General features: G+C 52.9%; 5 protein-coding genes across 20 annotated transcripts in view; 2 read left to right on the forward strand and 3 right to left on the reverse strand.

The window, feature by feature from the left end:
• The first annotated feature begins 12 nt into the window (after window positions 1-12).
• On the forward strand, window positions 13-7,245 carry WDR6 (WD repeat domain 6). Its single transcript, XM_037128378.2, has 7 exons — window positions 13-163; window positions 2,940-5,427; window positions 5,504-5,587; window positions 5,680-5,796; window positions 5,883-6,001; window positions 6,102-6,705; window positions 6,830-7,245. The coding sequence occupies exons 1-6, from the start codon at window positions 64-66 to the stop codon at window positions 6,560-6,562; spliced, it is 3,369 nt and encodes a 1,122-aa protein (XP_036984273.1). The 5' UTR covers window positions 13-63; the 3' UTR covers window positions 6,563-6,705; window positions 6,830-7,245.
• On the reverse strand, window positions 6,763-10,056 carry DALRD3 (DALR anticodon binding domain containing 3). 8 transcript variants are annotated; one of them, XM_037128381.2, is made up of 12 exons: window positions 9,603-10,019; window positions 9,226-9,521; window positions 8,845-9,101; window positions 8,679-8,758; window positions 8,470-8,598; window positions 8,055-8,125; window positions 7,909-7,970; window positions 7,713-7,795; window positions 7,433-7,516; window positions 7,246-7,359; window positions 7,080-7,148; window positions 6,763-6,994 (listed from the first exon to the last, which is right to left on the reverse strand). In XM_037128381.2, exons 1-12 carry the CDS (start codon window positions 9,765-9,767, stop codon window positions 6,875-6,877), a joined length of 1,530 nt encoding a protein of 509 aa, XP_036984276.2. In that variant the 5' UTR covers window positions 9,768-10,019; the 3' UTR covers window positions 6,763-6,874. The 8 variants fall into 8 exon arrangements, 6 of the variants coding, with proteins under 6 accessions (XP_036984276.2, XP_036984275.2, XP_036984274.2 ...); XM_037128380.2 differs by having other exon boundaries at window positions 7,433-7,612; window positions 9,226-9,482; window positions 9,603-10,015; XM_037128379.2 differs by having other exon boundaries at window positions 7,433-7,612; window positions 9,603-10,011.
• Window positions 10,057-12,186: 2,130 nt separating this feature from the next.
• Window positions 12,187-13,779, forward strand: NDUFAF3 (NADH:ubiquinone oxidoreductase complex assembly factor 3). Its single transcript, XM_037128612.2, has 5 exons — window positions 12,187-12,714; window positions 12,830-13,022; window positions 13,156-13,222; window positions 13,333-13,433; window positions 13,513-13,779. The coding sequence occupies exons 1-5, from the start codon at window positions 12,638-12,640 to the stop codon at window positions 13,627-13,629; spliced, it is 555 nt and encodes a 184-aa protein (XP_036984507.1). The 5' UTR covers window positions 12,187-12,637; the 3' UTR covers window positions 13,630-13,779.
• A 576-nt stretch (window positions 13,780-14,355) lies between these two features.
• IMPDH2 (inosine monophosphate dehydrogenase 2) lies at window positions 14,356-19,217 on the reverse strand. 2 transcript variants are annotated; one of them, XM_037128610.2, is made up of 15 exons: window positions 18,999-19,217; window positions 18,510-18,558; window positions 18,200-18,301; window positions 18,037-18,111; window positions 17,512-17,718; window positions 16,914-17,001; window positions 16,641-16,840; window positions 16,471-16,561; window positions 16,278-16,373; window positions 15,968-16,039; window positions 15,152-15,295; window positions 14,922-15,066; window positions 14,690-14,833; window positions 14,526-14,609; window positions 14,356-14,426 (listed from the first exon to the last, which is right to left on the reverse strand). In XM_037128610.2, the coding sequence occupies exons 1-15, from the start codon at window positions 19,094-19,096 to the stop codon at window positions 14,405-14,407; spliced, it is 1,617 nt and encodes a 538-aa protein (XP_036984505.1). In that variant the 5' UTR covers window positions 19,097-19,217; the 3' UTR covers window positions 14,356-14,404. The 2 variants fall into 2 exon arrangements, with proteins under 2 accessions (XP_036984505.1, XP_036984506.1); XM_037128611.2 differs by lacking the exon at window positions 15,968-16,039 and having other exon boundaries at window positions 18,999-19,208.
• Window positions 19,218-19,459: 242 nt separating this feature from the next.
• QRICH1 (glutamine rich 1) overlaps window positions 19,460-27,388 on the reverse strand; it is a 39,979-nt gene continuing 32,050 nt past the window's right edge. For 7 of the 8 annotated variants that reach the window (XM_037128604.2, XM_053668952.1, XM_037128603.2 and 4 more), the window contains 4 exons: window positions 22,630-22,738; window positions 22,130-22,281; window positions 21,705-21,795; window positions 19,460-20,356 (listed from right to left, as the gene is read on the reverse strand). In XM_037128604.2, the coding sequence (XP_036984499.1) occupies window positions 20,164-20,356; window positions 21,705-21,795; window positions 22,130-22,281; window positions 22,630-22,738 (545 nt within the window). In that variant the 3' untranslated portion in view covers window positions 19,460-20,163. The other variant, XM_037128607.2, reaches the window with a different exon arrangement.

The following is a 27,388-nucleotide window of genomic DNA, read 5'->3' on the forward strand; positions in this document are numbered from 1 at the left end:
CTCGTCTCGCGAGATTTCAGCTCCTCTCCCGGTCGTGGCAGCTGCAGCTGCTCGCGGGTCGACATGGACGCTTTGGAGGACTACATTTGGCCTCGGGCAACCTCGGAGCTCATACTCCTCCCGGTCACGGGTCTGGAGTGCGTAGGGGAACGGCTGTTGGCGGGTGAGGTTTAGTCTGAGGCGCGCTCGAGCGGAGAAGCCGAGCGCCCGCCTCGGCGGGACCAGAGAACAAAGGGATAGCCGGAGGAGGGGGACGGGCCGAGGAGGGAGGCCAGCCCGGAGGTGGGCGGGAGCCCTGGAGATGGCGGGAATGTGGCTCGGCCGGAGGGGCCCAGGAGAGGAAAACAAAAAAAAAATCTGATGTGGCTACTGAGGCCCTTCAGAGACTGCATCAGACGTGGAAAGGGCGGGTGGGACGGCAGGAAGGTGTGGGGAGACGCAGTCGTTTAAGAGGCGGGGGAAGGGGAGAAGAGAGGTGTGGTCTCTTTGATGAGTTGGGTGGGGGTTTGTCCTCTCCAGAGATGGGGAGGGGAGGTTGTGAATGGGGCACCCTCAGAAAGTGGGCGGGTCTGGGGTGTATCCTTAGAGGAGAGCGGGGTCTGGGAGGCGGGAGTGTGGCCCCCAGGGCAGGTTAGGCTCTTTCCTGGAAGGTTGCGGGGGGGGGGGGGGGAGCTGATGAGGCCTCTAACTAGGGTGTGATATAGAGAAAACCGGGATGAGACCTTTCTGCGTTGGCCAGTTCTCAGGAAGGCAGAGGCAAAGGCTGCCCTGAGATGGTTGGGATCCAAGAAATCCAATACATGCCATGTCCACCCCCCAACCTTTTCCCAGGGGAGCGGGGTTGGAAAGCACAAACCAGCAAAGGCCTGGGTCCTGAAGCTGCAGAGCTCTGAGAAGCAGTGAGGTCTGCCTGGAAGCCACGAGTGACAGCTGCTGCAGACATTTAAAGGCAGGGGACTGACTGTGAAGTATTGAGTGAGCTGCTACCAGTCCCGCGAGAGTAGGGATGGGATGGGGAGGGGTACCCAGTTTTGATCCGGTGTGGGGGCCTTGGGAGCTCATGGGTCCTACTGTGCACTAAACTGAGTCTCCTGGAGGAGCGGGAATAGCTAGACAGAAACCCAGAGAAGCACCAGACTGAACTAGGGGAAGAGCAGGAGTGAGTTTCTGACAGAGGATAAGCATGCCTTCAGGCTGAGAGAATTTGTCAGGGAAAAGGAATTCCTGTGCTGCTGGCACAGGGGTACGGTAGAGAAGACCAGAGAAACAAGCAGACACCAGTCAGTTTTAAGTCTCGATCTGGTTTTGTTTCTTAAGGGTTGTGGGGAGACCCCATTGAAGTGTTTCAGGCAGGGAAATGACTTGGGGAATACAGGGTAGAAGAAAACCAAGTGAATTCACTGCTTCTGTGACTTCCCGTCTGGTTGATTAGGACTTCATACATGGGGCATCTGTACCTTTATTACCATCATGTGAAGCTGTGCAGCTGTGTTTCTCCCCGATCCCCTCCATGGCATTCTCTCTAGCCCGACCTTTAGCCCTTCATTTTGTATTTCAACCGCACCACCCAGAGATCTCACTTTCCTCCTGTCATCAAACTTATTTTCTCCGTCAAGGAGTGTTCCCGCCTCCTACCCCCTCCTGCTTTTCCTTTGGCTAACCACTGCTCATTTTTGGTTCCTCAGCCTAATGTTCTGTCCTCAAGGTGGCCTCCCCTGACACCCAGTCCCGTTGGGTCAGGGCAGCTTCGGTCTCAGCACTTGGCATTTTGGATCAGATCATTCTTTGTGTGAGGGACTGGCTCTGCATTGTAGGGTGCTGAGCAGCACCCCTGGCCTCCACTCCCAGACGTCAGTAACACAGCTCACGGTTGTGACAATCAAAAATGTCTCCAGACATTGCCAAATATCTCCTGGAGGGAAGATGCCCCCCCCCCTCAAAAAACAACTGAGAACCACTGGAGTAGGCTTTCCCATTTTATGTTCTGAGAGTAAGCTATATAGTCCTTTCCTGGAACTTACCAAAATTACAACAATGTAGTTTACTTGAATGCTGTTGTTTAGTGTCTGCCTAGTCCATAGAGCAGGGTCTGTGCTTATCTTACTCACTGCTCCAGCATACAGTTCATTGTCTGCTTTATAATCGATGCCCACTGAGTATTTATTGAATGTCAGTAGATTGGTATTGCAGACTAGGAACGGCATGAGGGACTGTTAGGGTCATGTCTGGTTAAGAAGCGATGTTCTGGACCAGAGTCACTGTGGTGGGGATTTGCATGCTTTTTAGGAAATGAAATCCATGAACATAGAGACAGAGATGTGGGAAGTTAAGAGGACTGAGCCGTGGGCTTCCTGGTGTGGGGCTGGGGAATGGGCGGACTGTGCTGGTTATGATGAGCACTGAGAGAACTTGAGGATGAGCCGGTAGAATGGGAGGTGCCTGCAAGGCAGCTAGACAGCAGCCAAGGGCCACAAGAGCCCCTGCTGCCAAAGTGTGGGCTGCCCCTCCTATTTCTCTCATTGATATTGAAGGTGCGCAGGGAAGAAGCTCCTGGAAATCAGGAGGGGGTTCTGCCTTAGCCCCAGGGTGAAAAGATTGTCTTAGTGGGAAGGCCTCTCCCCTGGGGTTGGGAGCTTCGGGGGGAATTCACGTGCAGATAGATGAGGCTAAGGATTTGGGGACTAAAGCTGAGAGGGTTCCCATCTGAAGTGTAAGTTGTTAGGTGGGGTGAGGAGGAGACTGTGAGTGTGAGGGATTCATGGTTGGATTAGAATATCACCACTGAAAGTCCAGCTGAAGCTGACACCAAGGTGTTCAGACCTGCGGGATTGTCTGTCCTGGTACACTCATAGGCTACATGTGGAGAATCCCCCTGCCCTCTCCTCTTGTGGCTCATCAGTTAGATGGGGGTTCTGATGTGGCTCTTTGCCTCTGTCTAGGTGAGGGGCCGGATGTCCTGGTGTACAGCTTGGATTTTGGTGGGCATCTGCGGATGATGAATCGAGTGCAGAACCTGCTTGGCCACTATCTTATCCATGGGTTCCGGGTGCGACCAGAACCCAATGGAGACCTTGACTCAGAGGCCATGGTAGCTGTGTTTGGGAGCAAGGGACTCCGAATTGTGAAAATTAGCTGGGGACAGGGCCGCTTCCGGGAGCTCTGGCGCTCTGGCCTGTGGAACATGTCTGACTGGATCTGGGATGCACGTTGGCTCGAGGGGAACATGGCCTTGGCCCTGGGCCACAACTCAGTGGTGTTGTACGACCCTGTGATCGGGTGCCTCCTGCAGGACGTGCCCTGCACAGACAGGTGCACCCTCTCCTCCGCCTGTCTGATCGGAGACACCTGGAAGGAGCTGACCATAGTGGCAGGTGCCGTTTCCAATCAACTCCTGGTCTGGTACCCAGCAGCTGCTTTAATAGACAGTAAGCCTGTGGCCCCCGACCGACGGGTCAGCGGGCACGTGGGTGTAATCTTCAGCATGTCGTACCTGGAAAGCAAGGGCTTGTTGGCAACAGCTTCAGAAGACCGAAGTGTTCGCGTCTGGAAGGTCGGTGACCTTCGGGTGCCTGGGGGTCAGGTGCAGAATATTGGGCACTGCTTTGGGCACAGCGCCCGTGTGTGGCAGGTCAAGCTGCTGGAGAATTACCTGATCAGTGCGGGAGAGGACTGTGTCTGCTTGGTATGGAGCCACGAAGGTGAGATCCTCCAGGCATTTCGTGGCCACCAGGGTCGTGGGATCCGGGCCATAGCAGCCCATGAGAGGCAGGCCTGGGTGATCACTGGGGGTGATGACTCAGGCATCCGGCTGTGGCACCTGAAAGGACGTGGACACCCAGGCTCGGGGGTCTCAGCTCTCTGCTTCAAGTCCCATAGCAGGCCAGGTGCCCTCAAGGCTGTGACACTGGCTGGCTCATGGCGAGTGCTGGCAGTGACTGATGCAGGGGCCCTGTACCTCTATGACCTTGAGGTCAAGTGCTGGGATCAACTGCTGGAGGACAAGCGCTTCCAGTCCTACTGCCTTCTGGAGGCAGCCCCTGGTCCTGAGGGCTTCGGGCTGTGTGCCATGGCCAGTGGGGAGGGTCGCATCAAGGTTGTTCCCATCAACACTCCAACTGCAGCCATGGACCTGACCCTGTTCCATGGGAAGGTACACAGTGTGAGCTGGGCCCTGCGTGGCTACGAGGAGCTCCTGCTGTTGGCCTCAGGCCCTGGAGGTGTGGTGGCTTGCCTGGAGATCACAGCCGCTCCCTCTGGCAAGGCCATCTTTGTCAAGGAACGTTGCCGGTACTTGCTGCCTCCCAGCAAGCAGAGATGGCACACATGCAGTGCCTTCCTGCCCCCAGGTGACTTTCTGGTGTGCGGAGACCGGCGGGGCTCTGTGCTGCTGTTCCCCTCCAGACCAGCTCTGCTCAAGGATCTCGGGGCTAGAGGCGGGGCTGGGACTGGAGCTGGAGACCGAGCCCTGGGAGTGGATAGTGACAGAGGGGAGGGTGAGACAGCCTTAGCCAAGTGGGGCCCTGTGTCTGTCCTTCCTTTTCTACATGGGAAGCAAGGTGTGACCTCGGTCACCTGTCACGGTGGCTATGTGTATAGCACAGGGCGTGATGGTGCCTACTACCAGCTCTTTGTGCAAGGCAACCAACTGAAGCCGGTCCTAAGGCAGAAGTCCTGCCGAGGCATGAACTGGGTGGCTGGGCTCCGCATGATGGCTGACGGGAACATGGTCGTCCTGGGTTTCCATGCCAATGAGTTTGTGGTATGGAGTCCCCGGTCACACGAGAAGCTGCATATCGTCAACTGTGGTGGAGGGCATCGATCCTGGGCCTTCTCTGATACTGAGGGAGCTATGGCCTTTGCCTACCTGAAGGATGGGGATGTCATGTTGTACAGGGCTTTGGGTGGCTGTACCCGGCCACATGTGATTCTCCGGGAGAGCCTGCATGGCCGTGAGATCACGTGTGTAAAGCGTGTGGGCACCATCACCCTGGGGCCTGAGTTCGAGGTACCCAGCTTCATGCAGCCTGACGACCTGGAACCTGGCAGCGAGGGGCCCAGCCTGATCGACATTGTGATCACATGCAGTGAGGACACGACCATCTGTGTCCTGGCACTCCCCACAGCCACAGGCTCAGCCCACACACTTACTGCTGTTTGTAACCATATCTCCTCGGTGCGTGCAGTGGCTGTGTGGGGTGTTGGTACCCCGGGGGGCCCGCAGGATCCTTGGCCAGGCCTGACTGCCCATGTGGTGTCTGCGGGGGGCCGGGCTGAGATGCACTGCTTCAACATCATGGTCACCCTGGACCCCAGCACCCCGAGCTGCCTCACCTGCCATGTTATGCACCTTTCGTCCCACCGGCTGGATGAGTACTGGGACCGGCAGCGAAATCGGCACCGGATGGTCAAGGTGGACCCGGAGACCAGGTAACGTGCACTGCCCGGCAGGAGCAGCGGGTGGCATGGTGCAGGGCTGTGCTTGACAACTGTGTTCTCTCTGCAGGTACATGTGCCTAGCGGTGTGTGAGCTTGACCCACCTGGCCGTGGCCCCCTTGTGGCTGCAGCCTGTAGTGATGGGGCAGTGAGGTAAGAGCATTGGGCTTGGTTGGTGGGGGCAGGAGACAGGGTGCAGGATTGTCCAGATGGGTTCTGAGCTGGGCTGCCCTCTGCTCCCCCAGGCTCTTTCTTTTGCAGGACTCTGGGCGTCGGCTGCAGCTCCTGGCTGAAACTTTCCACCACAAACGGTGTGTCCTCAAGGTCCATTCCTTCACACACGAGGCACCCAACCAGCGGAGGTGAGAAGGGTGCATGATGATTCTGTGGGGGCCCCTGTTACTCTCCATCTCCCTCACTAGCCCAGCTGTCTTTTCCCGGCCCCCAGGAGACTGTTCCTGTGCAGTGCAGCCACTGACGGCAGCTTGGCCTTCTGGGACCTCACCACTGTGCTGGACCCTGGCTCCACTGCCCTGGAACCTCCAGCAGAGCCTGGGCTTCCCCACCGTAAGTAGCTCGGGAGCAGCCGTGGCTGTCCCTCCCCGTTTCCCACTTTGCCTTCGCCTGTGTGGCAGGCTGGGCCCTGACAACCATCTTCTTCCTCCAGGGCTGGGTAACCCCTGCCTGACCCTCCAGGCTCACAGCTCCGGTGTCAACAGCCTGCACACCTTGCCCACAGGCGAGGGCCATCTCGTGGCGAGTGGCAGTGAAGACGGCTCCCTCCACGTCTTTGTGCTTGCTGTGGAGGTGCCAGAGCTGGAGGAGGTTGGGGGTGCTGCTGAGCTGGTGCCCCATCTGCGTGTCCTAGAGCAACACTCTGTCCCTTGCGCACATGCTGCCCACGTAACGGGACTCCACATCCTAAGCCCAAGCCTCATGGTCTCCGCCTCCATTGATCAGCGGCTGACCTTCTGGCGTCTAGGGCATGGGGAGCCCACCTTCATTAACAGTACTGTGTACCATGTACCAGATGTGGCCGATATGGACTGCTGGCCTGTGAGCCCTGAGTTTGGTCACCGCTGTGCTCTTGGGGGCCAGGGACTTGAGGTTTACAACTGGTATGATTGAGGTGTCCTGCGGTGGCTGGCATGCTGGGCATGGGGCCTGCCCACAGACGGAGTGGAATAGGAGTGACCGTCTGTGCCCATGCCCAGTGTGCCTTGGGAGGCGGCGGCGGCTGCGGGTTCCCGGCTTCAGGGCAGGTGTTGCAGGTGAGTAAAGCCTGCCTAGGCAGACCAAGGGTGTGCCCCTAGTCTTTACAACAGAGCAGAACTTTATAACAATTTATTGTGGCTCCAGGTCTCTTAACAAAAGCTGTGTTTTTTTGTTTTACAGTTGATGACTTTGTGAACATTCCCAGATACTGGAACCTCTGTGGCCTTAGATGTAGTTCAGTGGAGGGAGACCTAGCATGGCCAGGCCAGTGTGCAGCACTTCACGCACAGCCCGTAGAAGCTGCAGACGGGCAAACATTTGGCCAAACAGGTGTGGTCGAGGCTCCTGGAGGAGAGAAGGGGCCTACTTGGTCTCATCCTTTGCTTCCTTCCCCTGCACTCCCACACACACCACGTTGCTACGTGCTTACCGTTAAGATGTGTACCCGATTGTAGTAGGAGCTGAAATCCATGCTCAGCTGCACCAGAAACTTGCACACCTAGACAGAGACTGAGTCACTGGCCTGTCTCTCTGCCCTCGCACCCCAGACCAGAATAAAGACAGTGTGGTGCCTGTCCCAGTCTTTCCTGCCTCACCATCTCTGCGTGTGCAGCTATGTGGAGCCCCGGGGCTGTGAGGTCCAGGGCTGCTGCCTGGCTCAGCAGGTCTGGGAAGGGGAGCACGCTATTGAAGAGCAGCAGCCACTCACCCTGTGGGGAGAAGGCTGCTGGGAGGGCGACTCTGAGCCACCTGCCAGTGTCTGCTGCCAAGAGGGGCACTCACCTCTTCACGGAGCAGGGAGAAATCCAGGCTGCTCACAGGTGGGAAAGCAGGGTACAGACCTTGTTCCACACTGCGCTTGTAACCCTCAAAGAGTGTAGCAAGACGGGCACAATTGTACATGACAAAGGTGCCACTCTTGGTCCCCTTGGTGGAAATGCTGTCGGCCAGGGCCACAAGGAGCTAAAGAACGGCACAGCTGCAGAGAGGGAGGGCAGCCACCACACAGCCTGTCGTTGCCGTCCCCCCGCCCCACCCCATCCTGTGGGGCACCCAGGCTCACCTGACTCTGTGGGGCCTTGCTGAGCATCTCAAACTTGATGGTTGCCACGGAGAGAACCCTGAAGGTTTCTGTCCAGGCTGGGTCTGAGAGAGTATATATAGGTCATTGGTCTCCACAGGCAAAGGGACCCAGTGCAGGGGTGCATATGACCTGCTGCCGCCACTGCCCCACAACATAGCCAGTCTCCCAAGCCCACCTTGTGCCAGGTCCCTGCTGTGCTTCAGTGCTGAAGCCTTGCACACCTGCGCATGCCGGAGCCTGCATTCCGAAAAAGAGGAGGGCCAGTGGGTGGAGTCCCAACCTCAACTGCAGCGGCTTGGCTTTCCTCCCAAGTTCACTCACTCGTAGTACTCAGGGGCAGTCAGGGTGCTGGGCACACCAGCTACTTTCACGGGTCCGCACACCACATGCTTCTGTCAGGAGGAGAGCTGGAGCTCAGGCAGCTGGCGCCACCCTCCAGCAGCAAAACCCACAAGGAACTGAAACTGGGTGCCAGGACTCCCTCAGCCTGTTACCTCCCACCAGGCTTGGCACCTCCCCCTCAAGTCCAGCCCCTGGGGAGACCTATTTTCCAAGTTCTCTAGGATGTGCTTCCAGGCCCCACCTCCTCCCAGGACTCTGCACCTGCTGCTTGTTCCATTCATCAAGCCTAATGTCTCAAGGTCAAGTGTCCCATTCGGCACCAGTCAGCTTGCAGACCCCTGGAAGGGTTTTCAGGTACCCTCAGGTTGGTACGGGAGCTCTATCACTAACCTACCTGTCTGAGAGGAGCGTCATCATCCAGCTTCCACCAAAGAAGGTCCAACTTTTGTTGCTGGAACTCCTCTTCATAACTCACCACGTGTACCACCATGCAGCTGTCTACGCCAGCATCTGGGGCTGCAGCCTATAAGGGAGATTGATAGTCACTGCAGGGCACAGGACACCTCAGTTTGCCAGAGGTGGGCAGGGGAGTCAGTCACTAACCTGGCCTGGGGAGGTGTCGTCAGGCCAATGCTGCACAGCTGCCTGCAGTTCAGCCAGCACGGAGAGCAGATCCTCAGTCACTGCATTGAGAACACAGGCACTGGGGCTAGCCGGGACTGCAGGAGTCCCCCTCTTCTTTCTGGCCCTGCTAGGCTCCAGGTCCTACCCAGACAGTTGTCCAGGTTGGGGTCATAACCAGCTAAGCGTCCCCGTCCTTCCACCAGCTCCTTCAGGCACACACTGCCCAGGACACCGGGGGGCAGGGCTCCCTTGTCATCGGTAGAGGTAAACTCTGCCAGTGCGCGGCTCCACAGGGCTTCCGTTGAGGCTGGCGCCGAGGCAGAGGGCCACTGCACCCGCAGTTGCTGCAGTAATGTCGACATGTCCGGGTCCCGCACCGCGGGCACTAGGCTCACACTTACCCTGCAAGAGCGAGGGCAACTGTTTTAGCCTAAGCTCCCGGTATGTCTCACCCCTACTTCCCACCCGCAGCAGTCAGTCCCCTAGGGCTGCGCTCTCTCCTCTCTAGCCCCACGCGCCCGCTCACCCATGAACGTGCAAAGCTCGAGCAAGATGATCGGCCACGAGCACAGCCCGCAGCTGGCACAGGCGGAGTGAGCAGGGGGCAGCACGCAGCGATGGGCAGTGCAGGAGGACGCGCGGACCACGAGCGGCGGGCGCGGCGGGTGCGGCATAGGCAGCCACAGAGCTGAGCACGCGCTGGAAGACGGCAGACCGCTGCAGTTGGAGCGCCAGGCCCGAGGGTGTTGCCTCGCATCGCAACACCGGGGCCACACCGGAGCCCTGCAGGCGGAGCACAGCATGGACTACAGCTTCCGGCACCTGCAGGGAAGCAGGCCGATAAGTGGGCTGGGGTGTTCCAAGCCACCCTCGGCCACATGTCCCCTCCCGGCCAGCTCCCACCTGTCCATCCTCGAAGCGCGCTTGTAGCGCACGCCTTGGCGCCAGGAAGTCTCGGGCACGCAGGTGGCGGGCGCGCGACTCCTTGAACCACACGGGGCCGCCAGCTCCCAGGGCTGTGTTGAGGGCCCCCAGGGTTTCCTCTACCCCAAGGCGCCCAGTCGCCATAGCGACCGGAAGCGGAAGCAAAATTTTGGGAGGCCAAACTTCCGGAAGAGCAACTGACTGGGCGGGGGATCCGGGCCACTCCCGAGTAGGCAGGTGCACCAGAGGGAAACAGTGGCGACCGCTTTCCACAGACGGCCCCACCAAGGTCCACCTGTTCTTTTGGTCCGGGTCCGAAACCTCGGGGTTCTCTTGGGCTTAGGATTGTTTCGCTGTCCACCCCAATTTGCAACCAGGAGAAGGATCCTCAAGACCTGGTGGGGCCTCTTTCTCTCCTCATTGAAGGCTTACACCTCTGAATTTGTGATAACGTTTTATTTCCATCATTTTACGCATGAACAACATGTTAAAAGTCCCAAATGAATTGTCACTGGAATAGGGCAGCTTCCATTAATGCCACCTTCATGGCCTTTTTTTTTAAACTTTCATTTAAAAAGGAATTTGTTTCGTGGTTTCAGGTTATTTGCAAGCATCTTCTCCTTTGAGACGTCGGTGTTTTATTCCCAATAAATGCCCACTGATAGAATTACCGGTTTTCTCCTCTTGATTCTTGAGGAATCAGAGCCATCATGACGGCTCCTAGAATTGCCAGGTTTGAAAGCGTTCTCCTTTAACCTGGCGCATTGAACAGGGATCCATCCTCCCGCTTCCCGGTTTAGGCTCTGATGGAGCACGCTGCTGCTCTGCCAAACAGAAAGCCCTTCCTTACTCTATGCTGACACCCAAATGTTTCCACTTCAGTATAACTTACTTAAGTCCTCTTTTCCTCTTTAATAAAACTGAAACTGAGGCAACACAGAGGCCTGGGAAAACCATGATCTCTGCTCTGAAGCAGGGCGAGTGCCCAGAACTCAAGAGGGATCCTTAGGGGCAGAAAAAGTTCGGCAGGGCCCCTCTCTCCGCCAGGGACTCAAGGACCTCCTGGGAGGCGCCTAAAGAGCACTGGGCAGATGTGATATTCCCGATAGCTTTTTGGGTGCCTACTCAATGGGAGTGATCCTATCATTCCAAGGAACTTTCCATGTCCTGGCAGGCGAGGGCCTCCAGGACAGCTGTTATCTGGGCTAGCTGGAGACCCAGCCGGGGATTTCAGCCACTCTCGGTACTAGAAAAGAGTTGGGGTGGTTTTTCCCCAGGAAGTGAAGGGCTATCTTTAGCGAGCTGCGGGCTGGGGCGGCCCTGTGGGACTCACCGCCATTGCAGCCCTATCCGGAGGCCCTCGGTATGCCCTCTCTTCCCTCACCAATGCTACCCTGTGTCCCAGAAAAGGCCACCTCCAGTCTTTCTCACGTATAAGCCGCCGTCACTTCCAGCCTGAGGAAGCATCTGAGGGACGGAGATTAGCCGACCCAATGAAACCTGTCTGGTCAGAGGCGCTGACCCACCCCATCTGGACCAGGACGCTGCTCAGGCAGGAGAGCAGGGAACGAAATCCAAGCGCAGCTGGAATGCTCTGGAGACAACAGCTGCTTTTGGGATTCCGTTGCCCGCTGTCCAGCCGTGGGGGTGTGGGGGTGTGGGGGGCGGTCCCTTGCCCTGGGGCCAGAATTGAACCCCTTCATTTTCAGTCCCAGGAGGTGGACCTAGGAGTAGACGGTGAAACCGAGTCTTGTGGGAATGAGGAGCTCACCTGGGCTCCCAAACAATAGGAAGGACGATGAGGACCTCCTCCGGGACCCAGTCCCGTTCCAAATTACACCCGCGGGGTAGGTTTAGTCCTGTTGATCTCCTACGGCCAGAGCCACTTGTGAGGTGACAGTGTCGGGGCGGGCTTGGGGATCCGCCAAGAAGGAAGCGCTCCCGTGGGGCCGGGGAGGAAGTAAACCCGCTCGGCTGCCTCCGGGACACCCCCGCACCCGAAGCCCTTTGTTCGGTGACTATTAGCGCCCGGAGCTCTAGGAGTCCCAATGGGCTAGAACGGCAACAACCAGACCCCCAAGGAATCCAATGAGACCATCCACGTCTGCCTCCCACCCGCTCAGCCCCGCGGACAGCAGACGCGGCCACGTTCCCCTGAAGCCACGACACGGTCAGGTGCGCGGAGACTTCCGAACCCCGCGCGGGCGCCAACAACTCTTGCGCCAGTAGGCCTTGAGTCGGTTCACGTCAGGAGCGGGTGGGACGCAAGCAGAGAGAGGGAAGACAGGGTGCTCTTCCAGCCGATGTCTAGTTCAATGTCTAGTCCGGGTCAGTCCACGAGCTGCCACCAGAAGACCTACTAGTACCCTACCACGGCATCCCCTTCCGCTTGCTCGGGCCGCAGACTGGAACCATTTTAAAGAGAAACCACCCGGCCACGCCCCCTCACGCTCCCAAGAAGCCAATCCACGCGTGGCCACGCCCCTCGGCACTCGCGTCGCCGACGCCAACGGTCGCGCGGGTGACGGTTGAGAAGGGGCGTGATACCTGGGAAAGCGGGGAAACCTGAGCCTCCTGCCCCGCCCTCGCAACCTGACGCCCCCAAACTGGGGTTAGGGGATTGGAGGCTGGCATTAGTCCACCGCCAGGTGTGCAGGAGTCGGCCAGGTGCGCGCTGCCCCGCCCCAAGCCCGGGAGACCTTCTTAATGGCTGAGAGCCGGGGAACAGGCCTTGACTGGGACCCAGACAATGTCCTGAGGCCTGCCCCGCCGCCGCCAGGTGTCTGTCTCCCCCAGGACCGTCTGCGGGGACCGGGGGAGGGCGGGCCGCAGGTGCAGACATTGGAGCCGCTCTGGGGAATGCGGCCTCCCTGGGAAGGTGGCACTAGCCGGCTCCCTAGTTCTCCCTCACTGGGCCGGCCGAGTTGCGCTGCGTCCTCCGGGCCGCAGGGGGCGCTGTATCTGCGCTGGGTTGCTCACCCTACCACCCTGCTGACCCTGAGAGCCGGTTTGCCATGGCCGCCGCATTTGTGCTACGGGGACTGTACAGAGCTCGACCCGAACTCCGCCTTCCGCCCGCGGAGCTGCTGTGGTGAGTCCAGTCCCAGCGTCCCTGTCCGCCCCCTAGCCCACCCCCTAGCCCGCCCCGCCAACCGCGGCGGCTCTGCACCCCCGGTGCCCCAGACCCTGACCGTGTCCCTCCACAGGGTGCCACGACGTGAGCACCGCCTCACGCCGGCAGATGATGAGCTGTATCAGCGGACACGCATCTCTATGCTGCAGCGCGAGGCCCCGCACGCCATGTACATCGACAGCTACAGCAGCCGTGGCTTCATGGTCAATGGAAATCGCGTGTTTGGGCCCTGCGCGCTGCTCCCCCGCTCAGTGCTGCAGTGGAACGTGAGCCCTTCAGAGAGGAAGCGGAGGGCTGGAGCCGGCTTGCCCTTGGCTCTTCCGAGGTCCCGCCGCGGAGCAAGCCTATGGGGAAAGCTGTGTGGGTTTGTTGTGTTTAACCTGCCTCCTCCTCACACAGGTAGGATCCCACCAGGACATCACAGAAGAAAGCTTCTCTCTCTTCTGGATGCTGGAGCCCCGAATAGGTATTGGAGGAAGGAAGGGTCGAGATCTTCCAATCACCGCCCCTGAAGCCAGCCCACCCGAGCCTGTCAGCAGACTTGGTTGCGAACTAACCGTGCCCATCCTTCCCTAGAGATCGTCGTGGTGGGCACTGGAGACCGGACTGAGCGGCTGCAGCCCCAGGTGCTGCGAGCCATGAGGCAGCGGGGCATCGCTGTGGAAGTGCAGGACACGGTCAGTACCGAGGCTGGGGATCGCTGAGGGGAGCCCAGGCCCAGCCCTAGCTCAGCTGGTGCTGGCTTTCTCTTTGCAGCCCAATGCTTGTGCCACTTTCAACTTCCTGTGTCATGAAGGCCGAGTGACAGGAGCTGCTCTCATCCCCCCACGTGGAGGGACTGCGCTGACATCTGCGTCCCAAGCTGCAGAGTGAAGCGCCAGAACTGACCTGACCTTTCCAGTAGGACCCTGGTGCCTTATGCAGAGTGCAGGGGTGCCCCACGCTTTCACTGGCACCTCCCCTGTGGCACTGTAATGCTTGTCTTGCCTGCCCACAAATCAATAATTTAATTCACTTCTTCCATTTTGTACTAGGTGTGTTGCTGCTGCAGCCAGGCGCTGCTGACTCAGTGGGCTCTTCCTGGGGGTTGTGAAGAAACCAAGGGGTCACTTTTTTGTCTAGACTACATGGCCAGGAGGGAGTGCGTATACCCATTCCAAACGGCAGGTCTGTCTACTAGCTCACGTGCAGCTTTGTGGCGATCTCAGTTCTCCAGGAGGTCCTTTAGAAATCCCAGTTAGAGACATGTATGGGGGTCTCAATCTGATGCCACGTGACCTAGTAGGAGGCCCTGTGGATGTCAGTCCAAAGCTCTGTGAACTGTTACCTGACCCCTCCTAAAAATTCACAATCTGCTTACAGAATCTGCTTAAAGATTGTACCCTTGACCCTTGAGAGCCCCAGCTGGTCCAGGCTGGCTTGTGAGCTGCCTCAGGAGGGACTTGGAATCCAGAACTACCACCCCTTCCAGGTCCATGGGACACCCTTGCCTCAGGGCCTGAGGCATTCCCTGGAAACAAGGGTGTTGTGTTTGTGTGCATCTGTGATGAGGCAGCTGCCAAGCCCCACCTGCCTGCTGACTCAATGATCAGGCACCACTTTTTTTCAACTTTTATTGAAAAACCATGGGGTTACGCTGTATCCCTTTTCAGAAAAGCCGCTTCTCATACCTGTAGGCAGAAGGACCAGCTGTGAGGTGAGGGCAGCAGAAAAGAGGTATGGTGGAGACTCCACCCCAGGGACGGGGTGGGAAGGAGTTGCTGACTTACGAATGGAGGCTGTGGACACCACCTTCCACCTGAGCTGAGGATGTTCTCTTCTCAAACTTGAGCTCCCCAGAATACATCATGGCTCTGTGGATGGGCAGATATCAGACGTGGGTAGCTGGCCCTGGATCAGCCTCTCTACCCGTGTCCAAGTGCCCCAAGCTTACCTGACTTGGGTCAAACTCTTGGCACCAATGTCCTGACAAGAGTGTTGTATGCCAGCAATCAGGTAGGGGACAAATTTATGGATGGACCCTTTGTCTTGCACAGCCCCAGACACCCCTTGGGCCACCTTGATTTTGTCAGCTTCACTGCAGAGACAGGCAAAAGTCAAGGTCAAAGCATAAATAAGACCATCAGTGAAGAGTTGGCATAAGTTAATTGATCTTCCTGTCCCACCTGAAATATCGATTCTGGCTGCTGAGATGCTTGTCCATGGCGTCAAGAGAGCCCATACCACGGTATTTCTTTAGCCGGATCCCATCGGAAAAGAAGTACTCACCAGGGGCCTCAGTGGTAGCAGCCAGGAGGGAGCCCATCATGACTGTGGACAGATGGAGTGCTGGGGACAGGCGCTGGATGGCAACGGGGAAGGAGTCCCGCCAGGCTCCCTAGCTGCTGGGCCTCACCTGTGGAGGCCCCAAGGGCCAGAGCTTTGGCGATATGGCCCACATTTTGGATTCCTCCATCAGCGATGACAGGAACACCGAAGCGTCGTGCATATTCTGACACCTTGTACACTGCTGTTGCTTGAGGCCGCCCACAGGCCAGCACTGTTAAGAGAAGAAGGAACAGATGGGTGAGTGGAGTAGGTGGGGTCAGGCAAGGGAGGCAAGGGGCCCCGCCGTCACAACTCTGCACCTAGGAGCTGTCAGCTACACCTGCACCAGAACTGCGGCCTGGCTGAGGACAAGTCATGTCTGGGATGGCTGCCCCATCTGCCTTGAACAGTACAAACAGCTGTGATGGCCACCAAGAAACCCTGCATGTGCGCGTGCGTATGTGCATGGCCCAGGGCAGCCTCAGGCACGTGCATTCAGCAGCCGGGAAAGCCCCACCCAACTGCTATCAGGTGGGGTAGGGGTTACTGTGCAGTTAGTACCAGAGGCCCACCCCTTCCTCCCTACATGGTGGGGAGCTCACACAAGATCAGGGAAGTGGTCATGTGGAAGGAAGACTGTGCTCCAGAATTGGTCCCTGAGCTGTGCCCTGCTGCAGGAGATGTGGGCAGAGCATGCCCCACCTGGGGAAGGAGGTCCTGCCTTATAAGCACCCCAGGGAGAAGAGGGAGCTGTGCTCTAGAGCAGCCCCCAAAACCATGGTCTGTCATTCAGTCTGCCCTGCCCACCCATAGGCACCACAAACCCCGGGAGCTACAGCTACAATCAACCAAGCAGCCGGGCAGTGGGCAGCTGGGCCGGGCCAGTGGGCCGGGCCGGACTTACTATAGCAGCCCGTGACAGTAGAAGGGCATTTGGGGCTGTGGGACTTTATGTCTGGAGGGATCTTGGGAGCTGCTAAATAAAACAAACAGACCAGAGTTTAGAGAGGGCACAGAGCAGGAGCAAGGAGGCCAGGCTAGGCAGGGAGGAGTGGCAAGTGAATGACGAGAGCTCATCTTGCTTCCAGTGTGTCACCCATCCAAGGGGCCTGTTTGGCCCTGGGGCTGCACCTATTGGAGGACTCTCTATAGTCCCCATGAGAGCACTAGGCTCCAGGGCATGTGGAGCTAAAGGTCCTGGCAAAACATCTTACCTTCCTGGGTGATGCAGATGGAACCACTGCCCATTCCCACCCTCAGGGCATCTACACCAGCATCGATGAGATTCTTGGCCTGAGCAGCTGTGACCACTACAACGAAGAACAGAAAAAGGCTCAGGTGAAAGTCTGGATGGGAGCTCAGTTTCCTTCCTCCAGCCCGCGTCCTCTGTGCCCAGTCTGGCCTCACCATTGCCTCCAATGACTTGGAGGCTGGGGTATTTATCTTTGATGTACTTGATCATGTTTATCTGGAAGATGGAGTTTCCTTGGGAAGAGTCCTGGAACAGGGAGGAAGTCCCAGTGAGATGGGTATGGCAGCACCCCCTACCACCCCACCCTGCCTGTACAGCAGCTCACCAAAACTACTACGTCCACACCAGCCTGGGCTAGCAAGTCCAGGCGGTACTTGTCATCTTCATGAGTGCCAATGGCTGCTCCACACAGCAGCTGCTTCTTGGCATCTTTGGAGGCCAGTGGGTAATCCCGGTTCTTCTTCAGGTCTGTTCGGGCAATGATGGCCACCAGCTCATCATCTTCATTTACAATGGGCAACTTTCCTGAGGGCAGAGCAGGACATCAATCAATATCCTGGTCTTTGGTTACAGAGCCCTTTCTACGTCCAGGACTCACCCTTTTTGCTGCGCTGCAGAATTTCATTTGCTTCCTTTAACGTGATGCCTGCAGGGGCTACCACCAAGTCATCTCTCTTTGTCATGATCTAAGAGGGAGGGGAACTGTGAGGAAGGGCCAATCAGGGACCAGATCTCCCAACTGGATCTGCCCTTAACTCGGGTGAATTTTCAAAGACCATCATGTTCACACACCTGAACCCAAACCATGACCCTTAAGTGAACCCAACAGTCTCTGCAGCAATGTAATGGCAAGCACGAGAACTGAATAAAAAGGACAATATGGTACAACACATGGAGTAGCCTGTTACATCATAAGAAGAAAAACAGCCACACCAGACCATGACAAGAGAATTAAAAGGAGGCTGAAGTTGGTCCTTAAGCATTTCCTTCACCCTGGGAGTGGCAAAGAACATGTGTATGCTGGCAAACATTTGGGCAGATTGAGAACCTCTGTGTGTGTATTTCTTTCAGATCAGAAACTTGGTTAGGTATCATCTTTCCTGGACAATAGAGACCATCAAAGATGCCACTTAAGCAACAGAAGGCTCCTTATCTTTAGCCCAGTTGCTGAAACTTGGCTTTGCCAGCATACCTACCTCTTCCAAAAATCGGTCATGCTCCTCCTCCTTGAGAAAATCAATGTCCCTCGAGGAGATGATGCCCACCAGGCGGCTCCCCATCCGGCCTGTATCAGTGATGGGGATACCACAGAAACCATGCCGGGCTTTGGCTTCAAATACATCCCGTACTCGATCCTTGGGGCTGAGGACCACTGGGTCCGTAATGAATCCCTGTTCATATTTCTGGAAGGGATGACACGAATGGACTCTTGATCAGAAGACTGGGGTCTGTGTTAACTTCCCCTTTGACAATGCCACAGAACCAAATCACACCAACACCTCAAAACCAGGAATTTCACGAGACATGGGTGGGAGGCAAGCACTGTTCACCTGGTCCTCTTCTGTTGCCTTAAGACCCAGGGTCTCAGGCTCTTCTGCTCAGGAACTCAACTCCACAGTGGGGAAAAAGGGTCCTTAGTTAGGAGTAAAATACCCCCCCACTCCCACTCCACCTCAGTGCAACCCCCATGAAATCTTGACCACGATCCTTGCCCCTCTGACCTTCACTTTCCGAACTTCATTGGCCTGGAATTCAGGTGTACAATTGTGGTGGATGAAGCCAATACCACCTGTAAGCTGTGGAATAAAAGATTAAGATATGACTGTATGCCTCCTGGGAAGAGACTAGGCCCTTGCTTCTGCCCTCATGCCCCATGGTATTCACCGCCATTGCTATGGCCATCCCAGCCTCTGTGACTGTGTCCATGGGTGAGGAAACCAGTGGGGTCTTCAGAGTGATCTTTTTGGTCAGAGCAGAGGTCAGGTCCTAAGGATATAAGGCCAGCTAATGTGAGAAAACTCTGCATATAACATGATGTCAGGTACCCCACGAAACAGGGGCCTTGTATGACCTGCATGCTAGTAGAACCATTCCATAGAATCCACCCCGAAGCCCACTCTGGTGAGGTACACCAGAGTACAACGGCACCTTGCCCAATGTTAATGCTAAGGACCCATTCACTGGTCATACTCACCACCTGGTCTGCAGTGAAGTCGATGTACCCGGGGAGAATGAGAAAGTCACTATAGGGATAGGGGGAGCAAATTGGGAGTAAGGTTCAGGCTTCGTACATCCGGAGACTCCATCCCCGTAGATCATCTCATAAAGCATTTGGGCAGAAAGGGCACTGACCTAACCCATGTGTCACAGGCAAGGCAGAGCACAAGGTGGAGATAGCGACTGGCCCTTTTCTGCCACCTAGCTGTCATCAGCGCCTCTGACCCCTGACAACTCCATGTGCCCAGAGAATGGAGTTTCCAGCCTGAAATCCCAAGCACTACCAAAATGCCACCTCCCTGTTGCCTCGCTTTATCTGTCAAAGTGAGCCCTAGAGATGGTCACGGAATTTCCGGAACCTGTCCCTCCTGCCCGAGCCCAAGCAGGCTCAACGGAAGCCCCACCAGGCCTCCCAGCCCAGCGCACCGCCCCTCTCCTCGCCCAGGTGAGCCCGATAGGCCCGCACTTGTAGGTGAGACCATCCCCGCAGTTGAACAGCTGCTGTGCCGTAAGCCCGTCGTCCGGCACATAGGACGTGCCCCCACTAATCAGGTAGTCAGCCATGGCCAGTGCGGAGAAAGTCGCGTGCCTCAGAGGACCACGCCGCAGAGGCCTCTGGCCTAAGAGGCGCGGCAATATACACCCGCAGCAATCGTCAGCGCGCTTTGCGCGTCTGACGTCAAAACGTAGTGCGTGTGGGCGGGCCCAGTGCACCTCTGGGGCGGAGTTGAAGGAAGCGCATGCGCAGAGCACGCGCTAAACACGTAGTATTCCCCCCCTCCCGCAGGACCCTGCCCTGCTCAATTAACAAGCATTGCTTTGCTTCCACTATTCCTCCAATCTCCTCCCAAATAAAGAGGCGTAGTTCACTAGCATATTGAAAAGACGTGCTTGTCATTCTTAATAAACAACTAGATTAAGAATACATAAGAGAAACAGAGTGGTATCTTTATATGATACACAAGTGTATGTTACAAGAATTCCATCAGGCACAAGAGCCTCAGTTTAAGGCCTCAACGTTAGGCCAAAAAAAAAAAAAAGAAGAAAAAGAAAAAAGAAAAAGCCATGGTAAAGTTTTTACTTTAACATCTAAAATGTCACTTGTCATAAAGGAAGGTGTAATAGAAATTGTCTTTAATAAATCATAATTGAAGTTCCCCTCATTTTCCTTCCATTAAGATGGTAAGTTTATGTTTGAGCATGAAAGACCACTCCCCTGTGGTCAGCAGAGTTGGCCAGTCAGAGTGGGAGCCAGCTGGAGATTCCCTGGAGGGTCCATTCACCATTAATTCCATCTTTCTGGAGGAAGGGAATGGGCCACATTTCTCCTAACAGTCCAAGCCCTCTCCCCAGGCCCCAGACAAAAAAGAGGAAAAAGTCAGCCAGCAACTTTCTAGGACGCCAGGCTCTCAGGAAACCCAGAGCCCCCATGGGTTGAGGAGTCTGCCACAGCAGATTTATGAAGATGCACAGGGGCTGGTTTCCTTTTAATATTTTAAACAGAAGCAGTCCGAACAGCTTCATAACTACACCAATAAAAAAGGAAAAGGAAAAATGGAGGCCTCTTCTTTAGTGTGAAAGTCTGTCCGTTTTTTCCTGGATGCTCTCCCTTGCAACATGGCTAAGGGATCTCAGTGAATGGTGCTTGCGCTGGCCACTGCAATGGCCTCCTGAATTTCTCGTATCACCAGGATCCGAGTCAGCATCTGTCCCATCTGTTCTCTGCTGATAGGCTGGACCGAGTACCAGATTGGACTGTTGGGGGCCACCACTGGCTCAGGTGTCAGGTAAAAGGTGTCATTCCGGCCTTTCACACTCTGGGGACTGAAGAATGTCAAGTAAAAGCTGGTTAAAACCACAATCTCAATCCTCCCACCTGAACCTCCCAGACAGATGTCTGCAAAAGTTGGGAAGGGAACAGCCCTGGAAGTTATGGTACTGAATTGAATGCAGTCAACACATACTATCTCCAATGCCAAGGATAGGCTGCCTCTCTTCTGCACCTCCCCCACACACTGCTAGCTGCTGATCCCTCTGACCAGCTGCCCAGGACTCCGAGGGCTCATCTGCTTGAGTCCAGGCATATCCCACTTGGAACCAACCCCTGCCCAGGTCTGCCTCCAAGTCTTTGCTCAAGTTGTTTCCTTTAACGAATCCATTGATGATTCTTCAATTCTAGCTGAGGGACTGGGGCCCTTACCTGGGCTAACCCCCCAAACCCCTCAATGCTGTGCTGTACCGTTCTTAAATACTTCACATGCCATCCTCTCAAGATTTATCAAAGGGCTACTGTGTCCTAGCCCTGAAGTAGGTGTTGATGTTAGGGAAATGAGAAAGACCCAACAGTTTCTACCCGCTGGAGCACACCAATAAAGGGAGAGGCAGACAGTAATTAAAGTTACACAAATACACACAAAATGACCAACAGTTGCAGGTACAACAGAGGGAAACAACCTGAGGAAATACGCAGGGAGTATGAAAATGCTTTCCTGACAAAGCTGTGTTTGAGAACACAGATGGATAGAAGCTAACTGCCAAATGGGTGGGTGGGGGTGGTGGCATGAGGGTTGCCCAACAGGAAAAAAAGTCTGCTGAGACCTTGAGAAAGGAAAAGCATGTGCTCTTAAGTGAAGAGGAGAAAGCGTAAAACAACATGGACATGAGGTTAGCAATGGGGAATGAAGGAAAGGCCTAACGAGGCCATATTAGGATTACTGTTTTTGCAGAGTAAAAGAAAACCACTGAAGGTTTTAATTTAAGTAACATGGTAAGACATGCAACATAGAAAGATCATTCAGGTACTGCTGTGAAGAGGAGAGCCAAACTTCGGGCACAAAGGAGAACAAAAGCCAGGGAAAGGAGGACCCCTAGATTGATGGTGGTAGTGAGCAAAGGTAAAGCCCAAGAAGATGCTCAGTATGTGATGGAGGCAGCCTCTCTGTACTTGCCTCCCTCCACCTTCATCCCCTCTTCAGGAAAGGGGACCACCAGGGAGCAGGGACCCCTTTTACATCACAGTGCCAGGCACATCATGTAATTTCAAAAAAGCAGTAAAGTTGCTCATGTACTTTGCTTTCTTTGGAAGGGCGTTTTTACTGTTGGGTACTAGAGAATGCCTGTGCACACATGTATGCATGCACACATTCACCCACTCAGAATAAAGCCTCCTCACCATTTAAAGAGGTAGAAATCGTAGAGCTTGATGGGACATCTCAGTGGATTCTCTGGATTTTCCGTCTGTTCTGCATACATGTCATCTGTAACTATAAAACACATCCTCACCACCACAGACATGGCACCAGGCTGCTTTAGCTCAGGCCCAGATCTTGAACCTTACTTAGGCTTCCAGCCATCCCAACTGAAAAATATTGGGAGGGGAAAGGGTGTGAGGCATGGGCTGTGACTATGAGAGGAAATAGGAGCTATCTTTTCCGAAGCATCTCTGCTTCTTGAAAAGTTTGAAGTTTCTGGCTGAGGATAAAGGATAGAATGCCTACCCAGCAAATCCCGATCCCACACTCATTACTAGCCCCTCAGGAACAAGGACACAGCAGGATAAACAGCACTGTTTCTGGGCCCCTGCCTCCTGCCCCCTACCTTTCTGGCCAGTCTGGTGTATCCCAAGCGCCTTCAGGTACCGAATACTCGTGCTTTTATCTTTAGGATTGGAGGGGTTCTTCTTCGTCTGTCGCAAAACCTTGGAGAAGGCCAGCTTCATGTGCTGGTCAACTGTCTTCAAAAGAAAGTACCTGCACCACAAGTGAAAGCAAGGGAAAGGGAGGGGTGCCAGGAGGAGACCACGATTTACCTTCTGCCATCAGTGCTTTAGAGGAGCCAATGCCCCCACTCCCAGGATATGGGCAGGCCCACACCCAAACACACTGTCTAGTGAAGCCAAGACTGATGGCAGGGTCTGGCAAGGCTGTCTGCTTCACAGGTCACCAGGCAAAATGCAGCCACGTGGGGCTGAGGGCTTTCAGTAGCCCAAAGGCTCTCAAATGTGTCAAAGGAATTCTTAAGTCTGTCTGGATAGTTTCCACCCTCTTCACTGGACGGATGCCAGCAGCAACTAAGCATGGAGCCTCTAAAACACTTACTTGGTATTAAAGAACATGAGGGTGGTCAGCAGGGTGGAAGGGGAGTGAGCCCCGAGCTGCTTGCACTCCCACAGCATCTCCTCAGTCACGTGGCTGGGCAGGACATAGCCTAGGAGGAATAGAGTACTGCTACAACAAGAGGATGGCAGGCGTTCCCTCAAAGGTGCAGGACGGGAGGTGTGAGGCACAAGCAGGACCACATAGGACTACATGGTTTACCCAGAGAACTGTTCCAGGTATGGTGGAATCACCTGGGAAGCTTGTTAAAACACAAAAGTCTGGGTCCCAACACAATTTTGGGGGGTGGGACATGATAATGTGCAGTTCTAATGAGTTACCTAAGACCATACTTTGAGAACCAATGCCTTACACGATTGCTCTTACCTGATGTCAGTTCTTCCTTTAATCTAAGATTAACATAAGGCAAAAGGGTATAGGCCTTAGGGAAAGTGAAACACCCAAAATTACAATCCAAACTTAGACTATATGTATACTTCTCTGGAAAGAAGAAACAGACCTCTCACCATATTTTCAAAGGTGTCCAGGGCCCAAAGAACTGGTACACATACCCATTTGCCCTTGTTAAACCCTCTGTCATGCCTTCCATCTCTAGAAAGCAAACCCATTCTCATCCCCTCGGGGTAAAGGGGAGACTGCCATTCGGAAAGAACTATTACAGCTGTCCCCCACTAGGCAGGTAGGTTTCCTGTAAGCCCCTGGTCCGTGAATGAACTGAGAGCTGGTCAGGAACAAAGGCCAGTCGTTGGATCACCAAACCCCCATGTGCTCATTCAGCAGTCAAGGTGCAGATATTCGTGTGCCAGGCCCTGTGGGCCTGGTGAACCAGCTGCAGTGGACACCGGCACTCCTGCAGGAATCTTGGAACTCTCCAAACAAGCAGTGACAGTGCCTCTTTTTGAAGCAGAAAGCCCAATACATTCCTCTCCTCTGTTCTTGCCAAAGCTGGCTCAGACTCCAATAGTGCATTTCCATCTCTCTAGGGCCACTGTGCCTCTACTCATATTTTGTGGTCCAGTGACAATGAGATAAGCTTTCCTGCTCTTAGCCATGTCTGCAGAAGGTGAGTGCCAGCAGACAGCCTTCCTCAGGGAAGGTGGGGCCTAGGAGTGGTCCCAGGCACACCCAGGCATGCCTTGGCATGCCCTCTTTTCTCTGGATTCACTCTCCCACCTGATGTCACTTTTGTTAACTTTAATCCCTGCTGCTTTTTTTTTTTTTAAATCATCACCCGAGGACATTTTTTCCATTGCTTTTAGAGAGACAGAAAGGGAGAGAAAGAAACATCAGTTGGTTGTCTCCTGTATGCACCTGGACCAGGGATCATACGTGCCCCCAGACTAGGAAGAAAACCACAACCTTTTGGTTACAAGACAGCATTCCAAGGGACTCAGCCACAGTGGCCGGGGCTTTAATTGCTTCTAAACACTACAAACTTAATGCATGGAAACTAAAACTCCTGGCATGGGAGATGGGTAATATATATATAGATATCATGTAAAATCCTTGAAGTTCTGTTGTGAACTACAAGTATGAAAATGATCTGTTTTTTGTATTTTCAATTCTGCCCACTTTAAAGGCCTAGAAACAAATGATCAATTCAGGAGAAAGGAGCACACCCAGCACCCAGACTTGGGTTTCATATGGAAATACCATTTACAAAAAAACAACATCAAAAACAAAACAAAAACAGGCTCCATGGAGAATGAACTGATTCTACGCTGGTACAAAAAAATGCCCAAGATGAGCCTGAAACATTTTGAAAACCAGAGATCAAAGAAGGGTTGTGTCAAAAGAACTTAAGGACCAATTTAAAGAAGCTCCAAATGACCACAGATGGGACAATTTGAGCATCAGTAAACTAAAAAAATAAAATAAAATAAAAATAATAATTGCAACATACTGAAACATATTAAATATGTTTAAATTCATTAGCTCACAATGACTGCTAAAGACCAAAAACAAACCCACCCAGCTAACTGGCCACTACCAGGGAAAGGTGGTGAAACAAGTCACGACTGCAACTGTGAAAGCTGCTAAACAAAGGAGTAGAAGTGGGCCCTACCCCTCCCTTTTCTACACAATTTGCACTGCCAGGAACTGAATTGACAAGAAGTTTGCTGTTTAGCTAATAATGAAGAAGTAATAACATTAGAGTACCACCTTTTACAACTAATAAATTAATGGATCCAGACATGATAGGCATCTGATGAAAATAAACCCATGTATTATGTAACCTTGCCAAAAAGAAACCACACACACACACACACACTCTCACTCTCTCTCTCTCTCTCTGATCATTTGAGTCTTTATATGCAACTCCCAATGAACTGTAAACACAGAGGACAGAAGAGTATGTCAAACTACACCATGGTGATATAATCACCAAAATATAGACTGACAATTTAAAAGGCTAGTTTCTCCCATAAACAATTGCAAGAAAAAAATCAAGGAGGAAATTAAAGACTGAAACAAAACATTAAAAGGTTTACCAGCAATTTCACACATGGAATTGACACCTTGACCCAGACAAACAAAATTATGACATTTATGAGACAATTAGAAATTCAGAGGATAGAGATTTGGATGGCATTATATAATTATCTTTTTAAAAACTTTATAATGGCATTGTGGTATGTCAATAATACATATTAAAACATTTATGAGTAGAGTGTCTGGGGTTTACTTCAACTGGGATTTATTGTAACACAGGAGGGGGAATAAGTGGTGCATATATAGAATGAGATTTACCATGAATAAATAGCAGGTACATGGGAGTGTCATTAACCTATTTTTTCTTTCATATGTGCTTAAAATTGCACAATAAAAAGTTTTTAAAAGCATATTCTGCATGCCTACACTTAGCTTGAAACTTTGCAAATCATGTGGCAAGGCTAACTCACTCCCTCACTCAAATCTCCATTCTAATGACAGCCCCTCAGAGAGAGAGAGGCCTCCCTTCCAGTGCCCTTAACATTTCCCATTCCCTTGTCTTCAAGGCACTTCCCTAACCATAAATTATTTTGACTATTAATTAGATTATCTGCTGTCTCTATTAAACTGTAGGCTCATTTTCTATACATCTGGAATACTACCTGACATAAAGCAGGAACTCAAAAATATTTAGCTGGTAATTTTGGGGGGGTGCATTTAAGTGACAAACATCCGTGGTGACAGATGTTAACTAGAATTTTTTTCAATGTAAATACAAAGGAGCATGATTGCTGGATCACAGGTAAGGAAATGTGTACTTTTGTACAAAAATGCCAAATTGTCTTACAAAGTGGTACCACTCTGCATTCCCACTAGCAATGAATGAGGGTTATTTTGTTGCATTTGATGCCGCCAGTTTGAAATTTTACCCATTCTAAAATTTGCAATTTCCTGATGAAATAAAATAAGCATCTTTTCATATATTTCTCGTCCACCTATGCATCTTTAGTGAGGCATCTGTCCATCTTTTGCCAATTTGTTAACCAGTTTGTTTGTGTTCTTACTGCTGAGTGGTAGAGTTCTTTAGATATTTTGGGTACCAGTCCTTCATCAGATATATGTTTTGCAAAGATTTTCTCCCAGTTTGTGGCTCATTTTTTTATTTTCTTAACTGTGTCTTCACACAGCAGAAGTCTTTCATTTTAATGAAGTCCAAGTTACCATTTTTTTCCCCATGCACCACAGTGCTTTTAGTGTTGTATATAAAAAGTAATCACCAAGCCCAAGGTCACCTAGATTTTCTCCTATGTTACCTGGAGGAGGAGTTTTATAATTTTGCATTTTACATTTAGGTCAGTGATTCATCTTGAGTTAGTTTTGTGAAGGGTGTAAGGTCTGTGTCGAGATTCATTTGTTTGCACGTGGATGTCCAGTTGTTCTAGCACCATTTGTTGAAAATATCCTTTCTTCCTTGAATTCCCTTTGCTCCTCTGTCAAAGGTAAGTTGGTTATATTTTTGTGGCTCTATTTCTGGGCTCTCTATTCTGTTCCATTGATCTATCTGCCTCTTCTTTCACCAAAAACCTGCACACAATGTTTATAGCAGCTTTATTCATAATTGCCAACATTTCGAAGTTCTTCAGTAGGTGAATGGATAAACAAATTGTGGTACAACCATACAATGGAATATTATCAGGAATAAAAAGAAATGAGCTATCAAGCCACTAAAAGACACGCGGGAACATTAATGCATATTGCTAAGTGAAAAAAAATCTGAAAAGGCCACATACTAAATTATTTCAACTATGTGACATTGTGGGAAAGTCAAAAACAATGGAGACAGTATAAAGAGCAGTGGTTCCCAGGGACTCGGGGGAGGGAGACAGGGATGACCGGTGGAACACACAGATTTGAGGGCAGCGAAGTTTCTGTGTGATGTGGTAATTGTTAATACATGCTGTTATACATTTGTCAAAACCCATAAACGTACAATGCAAGGAGTGAACCCTAATGTAAACTATAGGGTTTTAATAATGTACCAACATTGATTTATTAATTACAATAAGTATACTACACTAATACAAGATAGTAATAGGGAAATACTGTGAGTGGGTATATGGGAATTCTCTGTACCTCTTGCTGTATTTTTCTGTAAGTGCTCTAAAAAATAAAGTTTATTAAAAAGTAAACACCCAGATATTCTACTGCAAAACTCATGTTTTTTCAAACATAACACTCTGCGCAGGAAGTTACCTACAGATAAAGCAAAAATTACATTCAGTATATGGTGGGGCAAAATTAGGTTTAC

This window comes from Artibeus jamaicensis, unplaced genomic scaffold (genome assembly GCF_021234435.1).
Source record: "Artibeus jamaicensis isolate MK-2021 breed Jamaican fruit bat unplaced genomic scaffold, CSHL_Jam_final contig_519, whole genome shotgun sequence".
Classification (NCBI taxonomy): domain Eukaryota; kingdom Metazoa; phylum Chordata; class Mammalia; order Chiroptera; family Phyllostomidae; genus Artibeus; species Artibeus jamaicensis.

Bases quoted from the DNA above. Each gene is read 5' to 3' on its own strand.
- WDR6 (XM_037128378.2), top strand. From the start codon at position 64: ATGGACGCTTTGGAGGACTACATTTGGCCTCGGGCAACCTCGGAGCTC. The intron at 5,588-5,679 runs GTAAGAGCATTG...CTGCTCCCCCAG, and splicing joins TGTAGTGATGGGGCAGTGAG to GCTCTTTCTTTTGCAGGACT. The intron at 5,797-5,882 runs GTGAGAAGGGTG...CCCGGCCCCCAG, and splicing joins GAGGCACCCAACCAGCGGAG to GAGACTGTTCCTGTGCAGTG.
- DALRD3 (XM_037128379.2), bottom strand. From the start codon at position 9,767: ATGGCGACTGGGCGCCTTGGGGTAGAGGAAACCCTGGGGGCCCTCAAC. The intron at 9,522-9,602 runs GTGGGAGCTGGC...GCTTCCCTGCAG, and splicing joins CGCGCTTCGAGGATGGACAG to GTGCCGGAAGCTGTAGTCCA. The intron at 7,613-7,712 runs GTGAGCCTGGGT...GCCGTTCTTTAG, and splicing joins GCAAGGCCCCACAGAGTCAG to CTCCTTGTGGCCCTGGCCGA.
- NDUFAF3 (XM_037128612.2), top strand. From the start codon at position 12,638: ATGGCCGCCGCATTTGTGCTACGGGGACTGTACAGAGCTCGACCCGAA. The intron at 13,023-13,155 runs GTGAGCCCTTCA...CTCCTCACACAG, and splicing joins GCTCAGTGCTGCAGTGGAAC to GTAGGATCCCACCAGGACAT. The intron at 13,434-13,512 runs GTCAGTACCGAG...TTCTCTTTGCAG, and splicing joins CTGTGGAAGTGCAGGACACG to CCCAATGCTTGTGCCACTTT.
- IMPDH2 (XM_037128610.2), bottom strand. From the start codon at position 19,096: ATGGCTGACTACCTGATTAGTGGGGGCACGTCCTATGTGCCGGACGAC. The intron at 16,841-16,913 runs GTGAGTCCTGGA...CTCTGCCCTCAG, and splicing joins TCTGCAGCGCAGCAAAAAGG to GAAAGTTGCCCATTGTAAAT. The intron at 14,427-14,525 runs GTAAGTCAGCAA...TTCTGCCTACAG, and splicing joins GGTGTCCACAGCCTCCATTC to GTATGAGAAGCGGCTTTTCT.